At 35.9% G+C, this 18,784-nt stretch overlaps 3 protein-coding genes across 5 annotated transcripts; 1 reads left to right on the top strand and 2 right to left on the bottom strand.

The window, feature by feature from the left end:
* The first annotated feature begins 4,467 nt into the window (after nt 1–4,467).
* Nucleotides 4,468–9,609, top strand: LOC105161657 (uncharacterized). Its single transcript, XM_011079423.3, has 5 exons — nt 4,468–5,381; nt 6,029–6,132; nt 6,377–6,553; nt 7,067–8,898; nt 9,293–9,609. The coding sequence occupies exons 1-5, from the start codon at nt 5,206–5,208 to the stop codon at nt 9,431–9,433; spliced, it is 2,430 nt and encodes an 809-aa protein (XP_011077725.1). The 5' UTR covers nt 4,468–5,205; the 3' UTR covers nt 9,434–9,609.
* A 929-nt stretch (nt 9,610–10,538) lies between these two features.
* Nucleotides 10,539–15,107, bottom strand: LOC105161789 (uncharacterized). The gene is made up of 5 exons (XM_011079603.3): nt 14,932–15,107; nt 12,920–13,137; nt 12,108–12,347; nt 11,769–11,920; nt 10,539–10,977 (listed from the first exon to the last, which is right to left on the bottom strand). Exons 1-5 carry the CDS (start codon nt 15,013–15,015, stop codon nt 10,784–10,786), a joined length of 888 nt encoding a protein of 295 aa, XP_011077905.3. The 5' UTR covers nt 15,016–15,107; the 3' UTR covers nt 10,539–10,783.
* An 814-nt stretch (nt 15,108–15,921) lies between these two features.
* Nucleotides 15,922–18,493, bottom strand: LOC105161658 (uncharacterized). 3 transcript variants are annotated; one of them, XM_011079425.3, is made up of 3 exons: nt 17,907–18,490; nt 16,502–16,636; nt 15,922–16,215 (listed from the first exon to the last, which is right to left on the bottom strand). In XM_011079425.3, exons 1-2 carry the CDS (start codon nt 18,373–18,375, stop codon nt 16,515–16,517), a joined length of 591 nt encoding a protein of 196 aa, XP_011077727.1. In that variant the 5' UTR covers nt 18,376–18,490; the 3' UTR covers nt 15,922–16,215; nt 16,502–16,514. The 3 variants fall into 3 exon arrangements, 2 of the variants coding, with proteins under 2 accessions (XP_011077727.1, XP_020549673.1); XR_016065434.1 differs by lacking the exon at nt 15,922–16,215 and adding an exon at nt 17,268–17,527 and having other exon boundaries at nt 16,564–16,636; nt 17,907–18,493; XM_020694014.2 differs by lacking the exons at nt 15,922–16,215; nt 16,502–16,636 and adding an exon at nt 16,836–17,527 and having other exon boundaries at nt 17,907–18,493.
* Between the last annotated feature and the right edge of the window lie 291 nt (nt 18,494–18,784).

Raw genomic sequence — 18,784 nt, forward strand, 5'->3', positions numbered from 1 at the left:
ATTAGAGCAACCTAGCCGTTACTAACATTTATTTCTTCATCAGATGTCAAAATATAAAAAACATAATGTCAGAGTTTCCATAATTTGAGTTCTCAGATTTAAAATTTTCCGACAACATAATCTACAAAAATATTGGTGGAAAAACAATAATTCTGGCATAAATTAATTGAATTTGAATCAATTATATGATAAATGCAATATATTTTACTATATGATTGATGTACCATCCTGTGAAACTTATCAAACATATGACAAGTGTATTATACTGGTTTTGTAATTGATTTGATTCGACGAAACTTAGTTAATTTGGGTAAGAAACTTCCGACATTGATGAAAGTTGATAGCTACACGAAAAATTTTACATCACACAAGAATGACTATTTCTCATTTCATAAAATTAAAGGGGATAGTTATTTATTTATTTTTATGTTTTGAAAAGCGTGTTATAATTCATGCTCGTCTTTTGCTTCCTTGACATAAATAGTAATTAAATTGAGCAATACATTGATTTGATCATAACAAAAAATCATGACATAAATTCATGTGAAATTAGATAAATACACACACATTCGATGGGACTCGAACCTATTCATAAGATCTTAACCTTAACCACTCGATTTAGACATATTTATTTAAAATTATTGGTTAATCATATGATTCATTAACAATAAAGTTTAGGATATAGGGGGGCGGGGGGGGAATAATAATAATAATAATAATAATAATAATAATAATAATAATAATAAATTTGTTGCAAACGGTCACCTTTGTGAAGTCATGTGAAGGATGCTCCCACCAGAGTTGTCGCTACGCTTGTACATCACATGTGATGGCAACGCCAAACTTCTGTGACGGCATCTACTTGATTCAACATTCCAAACACCTAAATTAGTAAATAACTATAGAAAAAAACCAACAAATTAATATATTTGAAATGAGAATACATATTTAAAAAAAATGTTTTTACATTAATTATTGTTTCAAGAATTTAAAATTGAAAAATGAAAACACAAATACATAGGACAAACTCTGAGTATTTTGTTTTGTATTTTTGAGATAGAGAGAGAAAAATAGATATAAATAAATATGTGTTGTATCAGATATGTTTGGATTTGTTTTTAGAGGTAACTTAAAATATTTTAAAATAAGTGGTGTATGTTTGATATTAGGATTTGGGAGACAAAAATCACCATTTATTGTCAAATATATATCTTTTATATATGATTATGTATATATATAAATATTGTATGTTTAACGTTGTATTTTTTTTGAGACAAAAATCACTATTTATTGTCAAATCATGCCTCTTTTATATTTATATTTATATATGTGTGTATATATATCATACACAGAAAGTTTAAAAATAAAAAAAAAATACACAAATAAATATAAAACATAATTGATAAATATTGAGTATATTTTATCTTATTTTGAAAATCACTCAAAATTATAGTAATTTCCTAGGTGAGTTGTGGTTTCATTTGCAAAAAAGAAAACAAAAAGGTGAGAAAAGTATTATAGTGAATAGGATTTCCATATAGATTTCTGACAATATTGCTTGGGCTGAAAAGGGATTGAAGAACTAGACACATGTCTAAGTCCTGCCATGGATTACGATACTTGATTTTTCTTTTTTTTTTTCCATTTAATTTACAGTGTTTACGAGTAAAACATACTGTCATTTCTCAAAGTTATATGATTGTTAGACTTTTAATTTTTTTTTATGATCTCTATTATTATAATTTATGATTTGATTTATAATTATATTTATTTTTAATTTATAATACATTTTAAATAGGAGCATTATTCGACATAACAGTCATTGAAAAGGACGCCCCATTTCATTGTTCTCATTATTCTTGCAACCTGGCCAACAAGGGTTGCTGTCAAACAGTGAGTATGTCATTCCTTTATTTGACCTTTTGGCACCCCCCCCCCATTCCCCTTCCTCTGTTAACTGAACCCTAACCCTAATCTTTGGACAGTGTATTTATACATCTAATTATTTTACAAAGGTAAAATACCATAAAATTAAATTGATTTGGATATACTTTCTATTCCATAATTTAGGTTATTTGGCATTTTCGATCTTTAGCTTTTTAGAATAGTATTTTAGTATTGTATTTTTTAATTTTCGTGATCTTAGTTCTTTTTTTCGCCCGAATTCACATTTTTTGACGAAAAAATGCATGTGCCTCTTAGTCGACAGTTTAAAATTGGGTTTTGTTCTTATTGGCTCATTTCTGCCAATATTTTTATCTTTTAACTTTCTAATGTAATATTTTGGTTCTACATCTTTTTAAAATTTGAAAGTTTGGTCCTTTTTGCTTATCGGATCTCACCCTTCACGCCCAGTGGAAGTGAGCTTCGGAGAACAAAAGAATTGAAATCGTAAAATTGAAAAAAAAAATGTAGAATGAAACTGCTACTCTAAAAAATTAAAGGACGAAAATGCCAAATAATCCAAGTTTCGAAAAAAATACATTTAATTCTATTAAAATTGATGAGAATACCAAATTAAAAATGGCAGAACAGAGAAAATTAAAAAAAAAAAAAGAGAAAAATATGTTGACACCCCATCAAATTATATATAATTTTACAAAAATATATTTATTATTTTAAAAATTACAAATACATTTTTTAAGATTTATGGATGTAAATTATTTGAGGATGCAGTTGTAAAGAGTAAGAAATATTTATGTAGTTAAATGTAATTGTGATGCTCCAAGTAGTATGACAGTGAGTGTGACTGCTCTTGCATTGCACCTATCAAATCATGCAAAGTTGGAGTCTATGATAAGAGACAAAAATAGTACTTGTTCTTTTCTTTCTGCTTACCCAAATCCTCATCTCAATCTGCATTCCTATAATTCAGGCCTCACAAACTCCCATTTTCCTCTTCCCAATTTTACCCTTCAAAAAGGTTCCCCATTTGGAAACCTTTTCCCCTCCTCCCCATATATGCATAAAACACACCTACTTTTATCTTTTTAACTTAGGTTAAAAGAAAGACATTCCATCATCCTGTCTAATTTATATCTCGATAAAGCTACAGTGAGGTGACTCACAAGCATGAATGGCATGCTAGCACCCACTGACCTATGGGAATTTTATGCAAATTATTTCTCTTTTTTGCATAATCGACATACATACTAGAAAAGTTGATGTCAGCGGAAAAATGGCATTGAAATTCCTGTATTTGCCCCTATTCACATGGTTTTGGGCTTTTATAAAAAAGATACCAATGATTTAGTGAGTGTACACTAAAGATGAGGAGCAGAGATATTCTGGACATGTTATTGGGTTGTACTACTGGATCCACCTGGGCCTTGCACAGAGGAACATTTATATGTTGTCATAGACCTATCTCACAACATTCAGGTCTTAAATTCTCAATCCATGGAAAAACAAAAAAAAAATGAGAGTGGCCCAAGACTTAAATAACCACCACTTAAGGGTATTATTGCCATTTTATTCTGAAATTATTGAATTTTCAAAAACTTAGACCCCAAATATTCAATTATTCATTTTTGGTCCCATTAAATTTAAGTATTCGTTTTTGGACGAATAATTGAGTTTCGGGAAATTGTGAAAATGAATTGAAAATTTAAATATTCATTTTTGGGCGAATATTTAATTTAGGAGAATAAATATTATATTAAGAATAGTTCGGGACAAAGTGTATTTTACCCTTTTCAATATTTTTATTAATTATATCTATTGAGTTATTGATTAAAATAATAATCAATTCTTAAATCCATAAATTTCATAACAATATTGACAATTTAAAAAAAGTTTAATAAAAAAATATTTAATCCAGTAAAGACGAACGATTGGTTATGAACATATCAAATATATTGTCAATAGAGCATGCCAAACTTAATTACATCTCTAATCAATATTTGATAAATAATACTCTAAACTATGCAGTTGAGAATTTCTAAGCAGTAGGCATCCACATCAACTTTCTTAATTGTCTGGATGTCGTTTTGCATTAGCACAACTTAATTATTAGTATTAGCAGAAAGAATTTTTCACAATTTTAACACTTATTAGTATTTAATATTAACATAAAAAACAAAATAACATAAAAAAATACATTTAATCATTTGTACAAACTCAAACTTAAAGAAGATTTTTTTCAAATTTTGAATTTATATAATTTAAATATGAAATTCTTTTAAATAATTAATTATTTTATGAAATTATTATATTATAATTAAAAAGTTAATTATATATTTAGCTAGTTATTTTGATTTTTGACGATTTCTTAAGTTTTAAATTAAATTAATAATGTAGTGTGATTTTATTTTAAACTAAAAATTATTATAAAAATAATTTGATTCGATTTGATTTCAAAGATTTTAATTATTTTTTTTTATCACCTGGCCGTGAGTGCGAGGAAAATAACAATCTACAGGCGAAATTTGGGGTGGGGGTGGGGGTGGGGGGGGAGGCGGGGGGGGGGGGGGGGGGGCGGAAACGGAAGAGGCCAAGCGCTCCCATCTCCAAGATCACCTTTTTCCTCTTCTCTTTATTTGATTATATATAGCTGACAGCTGAGCCCGAGTCTGAGTCTGAGTGTGTGAGTGTGAGCCTGAGGAGACACAAATTTGTTTGCCAAAATGGAAAGAAAGAGAAAAACAATTCATTGGTTGGTTAGATAATGGGGATGGAATATCTTCTTTCTTCACATCCCCCCTCCCCCCCCCCCCCCCTCTCTCTCTTCAATTTCTCTCCCTAGATTTCTGCCTCTTGATCTGTACAATGTATTGATTTTTGTAGCCAAAAGCTTTTTCATTCTTTTCTTTTGAATTGTTTTCAGCTCTTGATCTTTTATGATTTGCACATACTCTGCCTATAATTCATTCATTTTTGGCTTGGAAGTTTTTCGCCTTTTCTTCTTCTTTTGTTTTTGGTTGCCGTCCTGGGTTTCACGGAGAAGGGACTGCAAAAGAATCCGATGATCTTGACGGGTTTAGGGCGACTAGGTCTCCGCAAAATTGTAGGAATTATGTGACAAGTTCTCAGTTTTTGAACCGGAAGATTGTGTTTTCTGACTTTCGAGGGCCGAGCGGTGTGTGAATATTCATTTTTTGGTAATGAAGATGATCTTGATGGTCTTTGTCAATGTGGGTCTGCGAAATTTCAGCTGGATTGAAGGATAAGGGAGGAAGAAGAAAATAAGACGTAAAAGGGAAAAAAATGTCGCCGGTTCCGATGGAAACTACAATGCCTGAAACGGCTTCGTGTTCCGTAGGTTCACGTCGTTTTGGTGATCTTAGAGGGGTCCAATGGCGCGTAGATTTGGATATCCTACCATCTTCTCCTTCTGCCTCCATCGACGAGCTTCGTCGGGTTACCGCCAATTCGCGTAGAAGGTAATGTTGTTAGCTCTTTATGTAGGTTAACTTTTGGCTTAGGTTTTTCGTATTTTTATGTTGTTTATCATGATTGATAAGTTTCATGATTTAGTTGCTGCCTTTGTCCCTATCATTATCTTTTAGATGGTTTTGATAAGTCTCTTTGTTGATTCCGAGCATGATTTTTTCTTATTGATTTGTGGGTTCGATTCTGAGTATAGAGTATTAAACGTTGTACTCTTTGGAAATTCGTCAGAGCCAAACCTTTGTAATTGCTACCGGGAACCTTCTATTGATGTCTAGAGTGGATGATAGGATTGTAATTGACCACTTGGCGGTGATCCATGGAGTTGAAATTTTTTCGTCTTCACTGAGTTTGTCTGAAAGCAGGAGATTAGATCAATTAGCAATTTAGCATTTTGACTAAAACATTGTGCCTTCACCATTTGGCTGTTGCCGCTTGTTCCAGTTATTGAAGGTAATTTTGTAAAAATATAGAACTTGGATTGGTGAATCATCTCTTTCTAAATTCTCAATGATAAGTGGAAGTAATCCAATGTAATATGGCCTTTATTTCGAACTTTAACCATGGTGTAGGGCAGTGTACAGTGTTATGTCAGTTTTGTTTTCATGTCTAGTCAATATATGATCATGATTTTCTACAGGTATGCTGCTTTGAGGAAACAACTTCTAGTTGATCCACATGTGCCAAAAGATGGAGGTAGTTCTCCTGATCTTGTCATGGACAATCCTCTGTCACAAAATCCAGGTGACTTTTCTATTTTCTAGCCTTTTTACATTATATGCATCACAATATGACTATCTACCGTCAGGCTGTAGAAATTCTTTTGTTGCCTGCCCTGAAACATCTCCTCCTTAAATTTTCACACCACCAATCCTGGATCCCGTTCAAGATTCTTAGCTGTGGCTTGCCAGGTCCACTCTTTCTAGGAACCTATTTACAAGCTTGATTTGCAGTTAAAGTCATCTTAATAGCTGTTTTTGTTTTGCAGACAGTATGTGGGGTCGGTTCTTCAGAAATGCTGAACTGGAGAAAATGGTTGATCAAGATTTGACACGTTTATACCCTGAAAGAGGTAGCTATTTCCAGACAAGTGGATGTCAAGGCATGTTACGACGGATTTTATTGCTTTGGTGCCTTAGACACCAAGAATATGGCTACAGACAAGGTAGTTTAAGTCTATTACTTTATATTCAATTTCTTGTGCTGCTTTTCTCTTCAGATATTACTAACACAAGCTTATATGTGTAAGTGTATGTGAAATTGAATCTCATTTTATCTTTTGATGGAATGAGGGGAAGGTCTTGGGCTTTACAGAGCAGAAATGGCTGCCTCTAGTGGGGAACTGTTGGTGGATGTGTGCAGATTGATATCTGAGACTAAACTAAACAAAATCATTGGAAAAATTCTTCTGGGGATGCTTGTATTTATAGTATATATGTGTCAGATCTGTTCTGTGATTTTGCTGCATGATGTACTGTTTTTCTGCTCTGTCGTGGCATAACTGGAAGAACAGAGTTCTGTCCATTTATATCAGATCGAATATTTGATTCTTTGTTTTCTCTGAAGGTTTGATCTAGTCTCAAAGCCTAAGAGCATATATGCAATGACGTCTTTCTCAAAGTTAATAATTAAACAATTTTTCAGGTCTTTCTAGCTATAGTTTTCTTTTCATGTACAGGGATGCACGAACTCTTGGCTCCATTGTTGTATGTTCTTCACGTTGATGTGGAACGTCTCTCAGAAGTGAGGAAGGATTATGAAGACCACTTTGCTGATAAATTTGATGGGTTTTCCTATCATGAAAATGACTTGACCTATAAGTTTGAATTTAAGAAATTCTCAGAATACGTTGGAGATGGGAGTGAATTTGAAGAAACTTCTGTGAAAGCTAGTAGTCTGACTGAACTTGATCCTGTCATACAGACCATTGTCTTACTAAGCGATGCCTATGGAGCAGAAGGTGAACTTGGTATCGTCTTATCAGAGAAATTTATGGAACATGATGCCTACGCAATGTTTGATGCTTTGATGAGTGGGGCTGGTGGTGTCGTTGCCATGGCTGAGTTTTTCTCTCCTTCTCCTTATGGTAGTTCGCATACTGGGTTGACCCCAGTAATTGAAGCTTCTGCAGCAATGTATCATTTGCTTTCTGTTGTTGATTCATCTCTTCATACTCACCTTGTTGAACTAGGAGTTGAACCCCAATATTTTTCACTTCGCTGGCTGAGGGTATTATTTGGACGTGAATTTTCTCTGGAAGACCTTTTGGTGATCTGGGATGAAATTTTTGCCCGTGATAATAAGAAGTTTAATAAAGCCTCTGATAGTGATGCAGAATCCAACTCTGGAGTCCTTGATTCACCTAGGGGAGCATTTATTTCTGCTTTTGCAGTTTCTATGATACTTATGTTGAGGTCTTCATTGCTTGCCACTGAAAATGCGACTGCCTGTCTTCAGAGGTTATTGAGTTTTCCAGATGATATAGATCTTGGGATGTTGGTAGAAAAGGCAAAATCACTCCAAGCTCTGGCAGCAGATGCGAAAAACTCAAATTCCCTGCTTTTGCATCCTGGCTTGTATGAGGGAAGGAAGCTGGTGCTTTCTAGGGTTCACAGCCTTCCTCGTGATTCAACTTCTCCAAGAACTCCTCTGGGTGTGGAACCTGAGAGCTACTGGGAAGAGAAATGGAGAGTGTTGCACAAGGAAGAAGAACACAAGCAAGGTGCTGTCGAAGAACAAGGTTCCAATATCAGAAAGAGATGGTCAGAAAGAGTAAAACTACGCCTGTCTAGAACTGAGTCTGATCCTTCCCCATCAAAGAAAAATCAAAGAACCCAAGTTTCCAAACCATCTTCAAGAAGAAGCTTATTGGAGGACCTGGCACGACAGCTTGGATCAGATGACGATAAAGAAAATACAGGGTGTAACGATGTAGAGCACCGGGATAAAGTTGAGGCTAATGGAAATGATGTTACTGATAAGAAATTCAGCAACATACCAAGCTGTGTTGCGAGCGAAGAAAATTCTCCCAACTTCTCAGATCCATCCAGTCCGGTTCATAGGAATGGTGATCAGGGAAATCAATCAGAAAGTAGTAGTGTTGCATCGAATTCATGCATAGATGAAAATGAAGCTGAGTTGGGTGGGACAAACCCAGAACGCCCCGTTCTTCGCGTTTCTGACATCCCTGATGGTCTCGCTTCTAGATGTACAAATGATGACTCGATGGGAAAATCAGCCTCTGGCATGAAGGAGAGGAGAAGTCTATCCGGTAAATTTAATTGGATACTCAAGTTAGGACGTGATGCCACTGAGGGAACATCTAAGAGACCAGGTGCATCTAAAGGTGCAAAAATTGGTAACGATGAAAGTGGTCAGAACAATGTTCCTGACTCGTCTTCAGCCAACGGGTGTGATAACTCTTCTTGGACCAGCAAGGGAGAGACGGTAGACCAAAATTTGATAGTTAGCTTGAGAAATCTTGGTCACACCATGCTTGAGAACATTCAGGTATTAGACTGAATCCCAATGCAGTTATAACTAGTTAGTTAATAATCGCAAAGAAATTTGATTGACCATCACTAAAGAACCACCATGGCATTCTGTTAACTGTTATCATTTCACTAGACCAATTATTCTCTCTTTGAACCAGGAGCTGCTAGGTTTTCGTTCTTCCTGTAGTTGCATGAAAATAAAGTTAATCATGCTATCTGCACGAACCGAATGGATTATACTACGATTTGGTCTTGGTTTATAAAAAATATTCCATTGCTATAAAATGTGGTAAACAGTGTTAATCCCACCTTGTCATGTAAACCACAATACCTCAGAATTCTCAGTCCTTTAGTTTCAGACTTAAACTTGGGATTCAGACATCTTTAACCTGTTCACCCTGGCCTGGCAGGTGCTGGAGTCTGCATTCGAGCAGGATCGGGGTCAAATGGGGCCACAGGAGGAGAATGGTCTCGTTGGCAAAGGGCAAGTTACAGCCATGTCCGCGCTCAAAGAGCTTAGGAAAATCAGTAATCTTCTATCTGAGATGTGATGTATTTATATGCAGAAGCATTTGTAATTATTATTATGTCTCTATATCGAGTAGCAGACTATATGATCACCGGCTTCATGTATTCTTTTGTCCAAAACCAGATTTTTGGAATGTATCACAGACGTCCCTGTATATACAGATTCACTCAAATAAGAAAACCCCACTGCCGACAATCATTACAAGATTTTTCCTACATGCACCCTGGTTATCTTTCGCAATGTCAACATTATCAGAAGCTGCTGCAATTAACTGAAGATTGTACCAGCCTCCTGAACACATATACACGCTTGAGCAACTAGTTCCTGTAGAGTGCTTTAAAAGCAAGGTCTGGTTTTGACAAAATTTTGAACATCAATCTCCGGGCTAACATTACAGTCTTTTAAATCTGGGGGGCCACTACTTGCCATAATTTATATTGGTTAATAACTGAACCCAGGCAACCTAAGATCAATGAACACTTTTTCTGCGTAAATCCTTTCTATCATTGGAAATTTAATACATAATAATACAAGCTATTCCTACGGATGATTGCAGTTAACCCTAAGGAAAATAGCATAATTACACTCTACTCTCTCGAACTTTGAAAATGACATCTAAACATCCGAAGATGATCTCTTTACAATTGAACCGCTGGAATTAAGACTTAGGGCAAAAATATTGATATCAGAAAATAAAACTTAATGAACTTCCAATTCTCTCCAAGAAATGAAAGAAGCCTTTATCTCAGAATTTAACTCGAAAGTAGTTCCTTTTTTTTTCTTTTGGGGTGCGAAGCAATGTCGAAACAACAACAGGCATTAGCTCTCTTTGGAAAGGAGGTAAACCATCCCTGACGCACATTCCGTACAACTACCTTTCTATGATTTCATTCTATTCACTAACCCTGCACTTGGCATTCCCCTCCTCACTGTTAAGGAAATGACTTCAGGCATGGCCAGCTTCCATGGAGTGACCAGCGGTGTACAAGGCAGCAAATGAAGTGGCAGTTTAAATAAAATTTCTAACCTTAGTTGTGCGCGGACCAGGCTGCAAACATGCACGACAATTCATAAAGCAATAGCTGCAATTTTTAATCAAAGTAAAAAGCTAGGCTTCACAACGTAAATTTTGCCAAACTACCAGCCAACTTTTCTTATCTACTGTTGCCAAAACAGCAGTAGTTAAATGTAATACCACTTGTGTCAAAAACTTAGAATACAAAATCCTGTGCACTAAGATCGATATCATAAAAATGTGTAAAATCATATCCATGCAATTTTTCTAGGGAAGTTACTAATCTTCCAAGCATCCGTGTCCTGCCTCTGCCCTGTCAGATTCAGTTGCCAAGATGGTTTAACTTTTATTTACAGTCTAATCTATGTTGTGAAAGCCTGGGAGAAGAGAAGTAATGAAACCGAAGACGATCATTTGGATCTCCTTTACAATTCCCCACCAGCGGTTGCCAACCTCGACCTGCCCAGGTTCGCCTGCTGCATGCTCATTCTCAATAGCCCTATTTCCATCGTTGACTTGCTGATTCTCATTCTCACCTATTGGTTGCCCCTCTGCCCAACCAAAGATTGCATTGTAAAGAAGCACAATTGTAAAGCAATTCCATAAGATGACATTCAAATAAATAAATATAGCAAGGGACGTTAAAAATAGGCCTACAAGCAAGCATGTGATGTGTCTACTACTTTCCACATTCGGTCCAAACTCCAAAACTGCTGTTATAATAACTGATCATATTCAAATACCATATAAAGGCACACTGCTTGCTGAGGTAGCTGTTGAGTGATGTTACTAACTAAAGAATTGCTAAAACAGGAAACCAAAATCCAATTTAATCAAACTGACAGCAATTTTTCCATTGGGAATAAAAGCTAGATAACAAAAGTATATTTTGAATAGATAATATCGTGGATTTGGCCATCAAATATAAATTCCTACTACATCCTGGTATCTCTTTGTTGTTCCAATTCCTTTCCGGAGGGAACAGCTGTTGCACATACGGAAAGAAGCGACAGACTTTGAGATCAAATCATTTCACTTAGATTCCAACCAAATCAGCCAGCTGGCTGCCTTAAAACTTTGAAAAGAAGAGTCCTGTGGGAAAAAAATTACTATACAAAAGGCTAAAAGAGACACACATGGACAACAAAATTGGCCATTTGAAGTAGCAAGTCTTGAAAACAAGTCGAACAGCATACACAAAAGAGTGTGAATTTGTGGTCCTTTATGTATTTTCAACACTCCTTGTTTAAGCAACTGAAGCATTACCAAGGCTTTTGACAGAAGTAGCAAACCTCCATCCAGGTATCATTATGTCAGTTATAATGAGAACTGGAGAGTTTACCTGCTAAACCACCATTTTCATTTCCTTGTCCCCCAGCAACAGGTAAATTGTCCGCCCTAACAGGAGGCCTCGGTGGTTGAGGTGGCGCAGCTGCCCTTCGCATTCCTTGTGAAAGCCATCGAATCACGGGTGCAAGAGCTCCAGTTTGGTATCTGCATCAGCTAATAGGAGTAAGTAAAGCAGCAAATTTCAATATAGACAGGCAAGCGGGCATAGAGCAAACAGGAGCATCTGAACAATGCAAATTTCAAGATAAGGGCATAAAGAAAAGGAGCATATGAAGTAATTTTGTTCTCAAACTTGCCAGAGGGTAACTGGCAAAGACTATAAATTACTTACAGGTAAACAAGTGAAGCAAAAAACACAAGCAGAGTAAGCCTCTGTCTAGATCCGTCTTGGTTAAACAAGAAAATAACCGCTGCCAGCTTCAAGATAAGCAGTAAATCAAGCTGTATGGCAATCTGAAACCTCCGAACAACAACTTGTCTCTGAGGTCCAGCTTCAGGTTGCTGTTGTGGTTGCTCCCCTGGTTGTCCATGCTCACCTCCGACCCCTCTGACCTGTGCAGAGCTATGCTCGCTGATGACAGCACAAGGATACAATGCAAAAAGAGATGAAATGAGTGAGCCACTCTATATAACTTAATGCCCATTATATGATGGATAGTTATGTTTAGTCAACAACATCCAACAACTGGATGTATATTTGGAGCTCAAATGGAAAAAAACACAAAAGAAAAAAGAGCATAGGAAAGAAATTCGCTAGAACAGCATCCATCTTATCAGTGCTTATCCAGTTAAACTAGCTAACTGTGCTTAGTCTTACACAAACACAAGAGATGCAATTAGACATAGATACAACAAAAAAATAGCAAATATTGACTGTTTAAGAGTAGTATCATTGTACCATCACAAAGCACGACCCTTTTTCCTCGTACTTTTTCCAAAATGCAAAAGTACATTTCACAAGTGATGCACAGCAAATAAGAAAATAATGAGCTTCAGGTCGGATGGTCTAGTTATGGAATTGCTGTCACCAGTAAAAGAGGCAACAAATGACCTTACTCAGGTACAAGATAAATGATAATTAAATTACTAAAATAAGGCACATTATTGATTCCTACGGTCATGTTAAAATGCAGGAACACTTACGTAGGTATGTTGTAGGTAAAAGGGATAAGAGTATTGGGAGGTAACCCAGCGATAGGTTGCATATACGGAAGAACTGGAACAGCATATAGGCCGGGCCCACGATTGATCTGTTCTTGGTCCTGGTGTGGAGGGAACAACCCAGGAACAAGAGCTGGGTACATGATTGGGAATGTCGGGATATTTCCATTTGCTGATTTCAAGCTGGCAAATGTGGGAGCCTGTAATAGAATTGCACAGCATAGACCAGAATTCAGATATAAGGAAAATGTCTGCGTAATGTTTTTTTTCACTGGAAAAGATGATAATAGTTTTAAAGCATTCATGCACACTTTCTATGGTCGCAAAACATGATTATGGTTGTTTCTTTTACTGATGAGGATATCGACAACCTCGCAAGGACCATCAGTGAAAAAGTTAAAAGTCCACTTTAAAAAATCAACATGTTTATTGAACAGTTGAACACATTGTATAAGTTCATACAGACAAGAAGGGGAAAAGTGGTGTTTTACATGATCCGAACATTCATTTAGTCTGGGCATTCGCAGCTGGCAGTATAATTTGTTGATTACTTCAATTGTTTATTGGGATACTGGTATTATTTTAATTGGTAAAAGAATTCTGCATGGTCGGATTCCTTCAATTTGTTGATTCACAAGTTCTTTGTCCGGCTGGTAGGAAGTTTCATAAACAGCATGATCTAAACCTTCTGACCAATTGGTGGAGCTCAAGCTATCAAAAACAGGAACTATGTCGATTGAATATACCACCTCTATTGGAGGTAAAGAATAATTATTCTGATCCCTAAATGCGGCTGTATAACATCATTCAACATCTGAAAAATCATGGTAACATTTATTGCTTTTTCAGTAAAAGTCCGTTTGAGAAGCCATATTCTCAATCCTAAACACTTTAAGATCCGTGCATAAGCTTTTACTGCTGATAATAGTTGAATAAACTCATGAACTGGCATATCCATAAATGTTCATGATTGTTCAACTATTTGACTATTTGAGGTAAAGCCAAGAACACATAAGTTTTACTCGATAGTACAAGCACCTTTCATGCACTAGATGGATATTATCAACATGAGCAACAGTTCACCAACTAAAAACATAATACTTTTACTTTCTCTGTGTAATTTTATCGTGATGAAATAAAAACTGAGGCGTTACTGGCATTTCTGAACACCAAGTCAACGTGAAAAAACACATCTTCAACAATGTCTATCTTTAAGATTTCTCCAACAGAAACACACATACAACCAACTTAAAAGTATGTTCTCCACAGTTTCCCTTTGTATATAACATTTTTCAAGTGAAAGCTGTGAATGCATGTAACTTCTTGTTGTTTTTTCTTTGATTTTGTTTTTTCTTTTTGGGGGCAAGAAGCATACTTAAACCTCCCTGCACAGGTGTTTTCTTCTTTCTCTGCCCATCTGATACATGCATCCTCCATCAACATTTAATATCTAAACCCGTACCGTCAAAACATCAAATCTTCATCCCATATTCAACTTCCCCAAAAGGAAACTTCGATAAGCAAAAACAAATCATAATTCTGATAATACTGAGAGAGAAAAATTCTGAATCATTGAGACCTTCTCATCAAAAGAGTTATTCCCAGCTGAAAACTATTAAATATGACAAAGATAACGTAAATGGATGATAACACATCCCTAAACGACCCACATATATAGGTGAAGATAAGGAAAACATATTACTTAAAATATCACAGTCCCACATAAAAAAAAAAAAAAGATCTTGATAATGATTCCCTTTTCTTTTTATTTTTTGGGATAGCTTAATCTTGATAGTGAATTAACAATCACACCAAAATATACCACAGGAAAAACGAAAAATGAAAAGCCAAATCGGAAGGGCCAAAATACCCACATATTACCAAAACCGACGTCAAAACAACACATTATCCATACATCCTTAAGCTTTGAACACAGAAATAGAGATACAACTAAATCAACTTAGATAATTACGGCGAACAACATAAGCAATGACCTGGGTTTGCTTTTTGGGCGAGTCTTGCGAAGAAGAATGATCGGAAGATGAGGTTGAAGGCTGAATTCCGGGTCTTTCCGCCATTTCACTTGGAAGATCCACAGAGCTGTCCTCCAGATTGACAACGATACTCAATTGTATCCCCAATTCTTGTGTTACAAATACATATATACATATATATATATGTACATAGCAGAATAATTCCTTTTATTTTCTTTCTTTTCAAAAAGAGGGGTATAAGCTATACGTGTTGTTCTGCACCACAGCCAATAAGGTCGTGCCACGAATGCAATCCGTGTGATTGGTTGTCCCCCGTAGAAAACGTACAATGAATAAAGGGGAACGTATAATACTCCAAGCAAGGGGTGTGCTTTTTGTGCTTTTAGTCAAACCAATTTCTCATTATCGATTGGGAGGGGGAAAAAGAAAACCCTATTTCACAAGCTATAATAATATATAGGTTGGAAATTATGGAATTGATTTTCTGATTTTATGGCATGATTTTTCATTAACAACTAACAAAGAAAACAAAGAAGATATTGAATTTAGAAAATGATCGATTATCCCAATTTGATCCATTGGTTACATCATTGAATATGAGAAATTAATTTCAAAAAAATGATTATCATACTTAACTTTAAATTTAGATAATTTATTATACAATTGCAGATTATAATAAAATTTCATTGATTTCAATAAATAACCAATTAAACCTTACGTATGAGTGAAATATGCTCTGGTCATAATACTCGATGAATTTATCTACATATGAAAAACAATCACAATTATGTATGTATAAATTCTTTATGATAATGAAAAGAAAATCACAACCATCGGTATATACACAGTTTTATATAGTTTGTAAGAAGTGTTTTTTGCAATTTCAGTGATGTAGCAAGCATTCTGAGTGTTTTCTATTTACATTTCTTGTATTTTTTTGGTCCCCAATGCTGCATATGGAATAGAAGAGAATACATCAACATACATTCATAGGCAACAAAATGATGGGACCTTTCATTCAAGTAAGAAATGTGCATTGGGATTAATTTGATCAACTTATTAATTATTTCAACCATACAAAAGAAACTACAACTGTTGGCTAAAACAACATAAATATGTGAACACATTCTCAATTGGACATCATGATTGAGAGAACCATGTTAGATCTCAGGCAGTCACTCTATCAAGAATCCATCTGTACAAACTCAACTTGTTGATCTTTTTCTCTTCATGCCGACTTCTCTTACCTTAGCCATGCTCTACATATCTACATTGGTGAAAACCCTGTAAAATAAAACAATTTTAGGGAGAGGCGAAAAACAAAAAAATATAGAACCTCCAGCCAGAAAATCATAACTTAGTTTTCCGGAGTCGGATACCTATATATATGTATATATAGAGAAGTTGCGAAAACCTTGCAGATGAAATAATTTATAATTCAATGATAAAGAATGAAAATTTCAGGCTTTTCGAGTCTGAATCTGCACCAGAATTGAAAAGATGTGTATTTGCAATTTATCTTGACAATGATATTACAACCACAAATTTGTTCGAAAGGTTATTTAGTTACCCTGGATGAGATTTTAATGTAAGTCATCATCATCCTTGGTCATCCTCGAGTTAGATGTGTCTTCGGCTTGGTCTTCACAATCCAGTGTGTTCACCTCCACTTCAACCACTGGAGCAGGTTCTATTGGGGGAGTCACTGCAATGTGAACCGGCATACATCAAAATATGTACAATTATCGCAGAATGTGAGCTCTTATCTGGCCTTTTACATTTCCTCTTGCAATTTTCTTTTAGAAACTAGAATCCTATTCAATTATTTTGTAAGTAGAAAATTGCAAATATGGAGATTTTTGGGAAAATACAAGTGGGAGATACACACAAATGAGCATATTGCATGTTCCTGCAATCAACAGGATTAACTACAATCTTCAACCAAAAGCAGAAAGCCCATATAACTTTATTGATAAAGCTAAAGTACAGCACATTGAGCAAATGCAACAAATGAAAAGGCAAAGATGGTTCAGAAGCTCAAGTATTAAATTCGATAATGGAAATCTTCAAATGCTGACTCTGATTCCCTCCTCTTAATAGAAGAATAAATCATTTTTCATCTCCCATGCAATCTGGAATTTCGTTGAAATTTTGTATTCATTCTTTATTCTATTTCGCTCGTGAAAGTATATCCTTAATGTACAGTTACAATGTACATAATCTACTTCAGTTCACATGTCAAATGGAATACGATATGAAACACAAATTGCAACAAAAGATCCAAAATGCCTTTATCAAATCAGAACAGTGCAAATGTATTTTGCAGCAGCCCATACTCTGAGTAATATATCAGAAGGTCAAAGTATCTGAACCCTCTTTGTAAACTCCGCAAGCCTCGCCTAACCTCCTGCTTACCATCTCAAAACTCTTGCAGACATGTCACTGAATGATCTTTTTCGCTATCTGATTGTGTCCGTCCTCAGAAATCAAAACCTCCCAGAACAAATCTATCAAGTTGTCATAATAATGGAACACTAAATCCTTTTCATACCCGAAATATCAACAACTCCTGCTGATCAATAAGATCATTGAGAGGCTGCAATTTTGAGAACACCAATTTAAATAAAATAAGTGTAACTCTCATTATTGAATTTTACAACTAGCTACAAATTCTCCCACCCCATCACTCCCAAGAACCAAAAAGAAGGGAAAAGAACAATAAAATGAAAAAGAACCAATTTATGAAAGAGAAGTGAAATTCTAAACTTTTTTAGAAATTATATAAGTGGCTAATTAATTCTAATAACAATTCACTATTTATCTTCCAGTCTAGATCTCGAGAACGAACAAAGCAAAGTTACCTTTGCAGATCGCGACGAGGATTACACTTCAATCATCTCATGCATCCATTTCTACTCAAACATAAACGAAAACGCACACACGCCAACTCATGGACCCGCAATTTACTTGATTACCTTCGACATAAAACACAGAGGAAGGCCAGCCCTTGGCAGACACAGAGGCCATATCTTCATCGTCCAATAACCAATCGAGCGGCAAACTCCGCTTCCTTGCCACCCGTGAAGAAGCTAATTTTTCGACGAACTCAACCATGCTGCTGGCAGTATGGCCAGAGCGCCTAGGGGAGGCGCTGGGTGGGACCCAATAGGAGGAGCCAGGGAGGAAGGGGAGCCAATCTGGTGCGGCGCGGCGGACAATCATGCTGTGGATGGCGTCCTCGAGCTTCTTGAAACCGAGTGTAACGACCTCGGTGGCTGCCTCCGGAGAATCAGGCTGCGATGAAGACGCCTGATCCACCTCCACTTCCATGAACTGAGCGTGGTGGGTCTTGTTGGAGCGGTGGCGGTGGTGGCTGACTAGAGGCGGTGGCGGGCGGAGGGAGGCACGGGACAGCGATCGAGAGAGAATTCCAGACATGGCCATCAGCTGATGAAATCTAGAGAGAGAATTAGACAGAGAAATCGGGGAAAAATGGGTTCTTGTGAGAGATCAGATGGGAGTGTGCAGTGCGTGTCTATGGATTGGAATGGAATGTGGATAAAAGTGTTGGGGGAAGGTTCCGGTTGGCGATGGGTTTGAGTTGACGGTCAATCCATGGTTTCTCGGGTCTTGGACTTGGATCCTGGTTGTATTGGCAATGCGGGTCAAGAAATAATCAAATTGTCTTATAATTAAAGAATTTGATTTTTGTAAATATGGTGGTTTAATTTATTGCTCCAATAGTTTTAAAACTTTTTATTAACTTTTCTAGTATATGTATATTTTAGTTTAAACAATTATTGATATAATTGATCAACTTAAACGTAGTATTAATTTACACTTGAACAATTTT

This window comes from Sesamum indicum, linkage group LG5, assembly GCF_026168435.1.
Source record: "Sesamum indicum cultivar Baizhima isolate 11 linkage group LG5, ASM2616843v1, whole genome shotgun sequence".
Lineage (NCBI taxonomy): Eukaryota > Viridiplantae > Streptophyta > Magnoliopsida > Lamiales > Pedaliaceae > Sesamum > Sesamum indicum.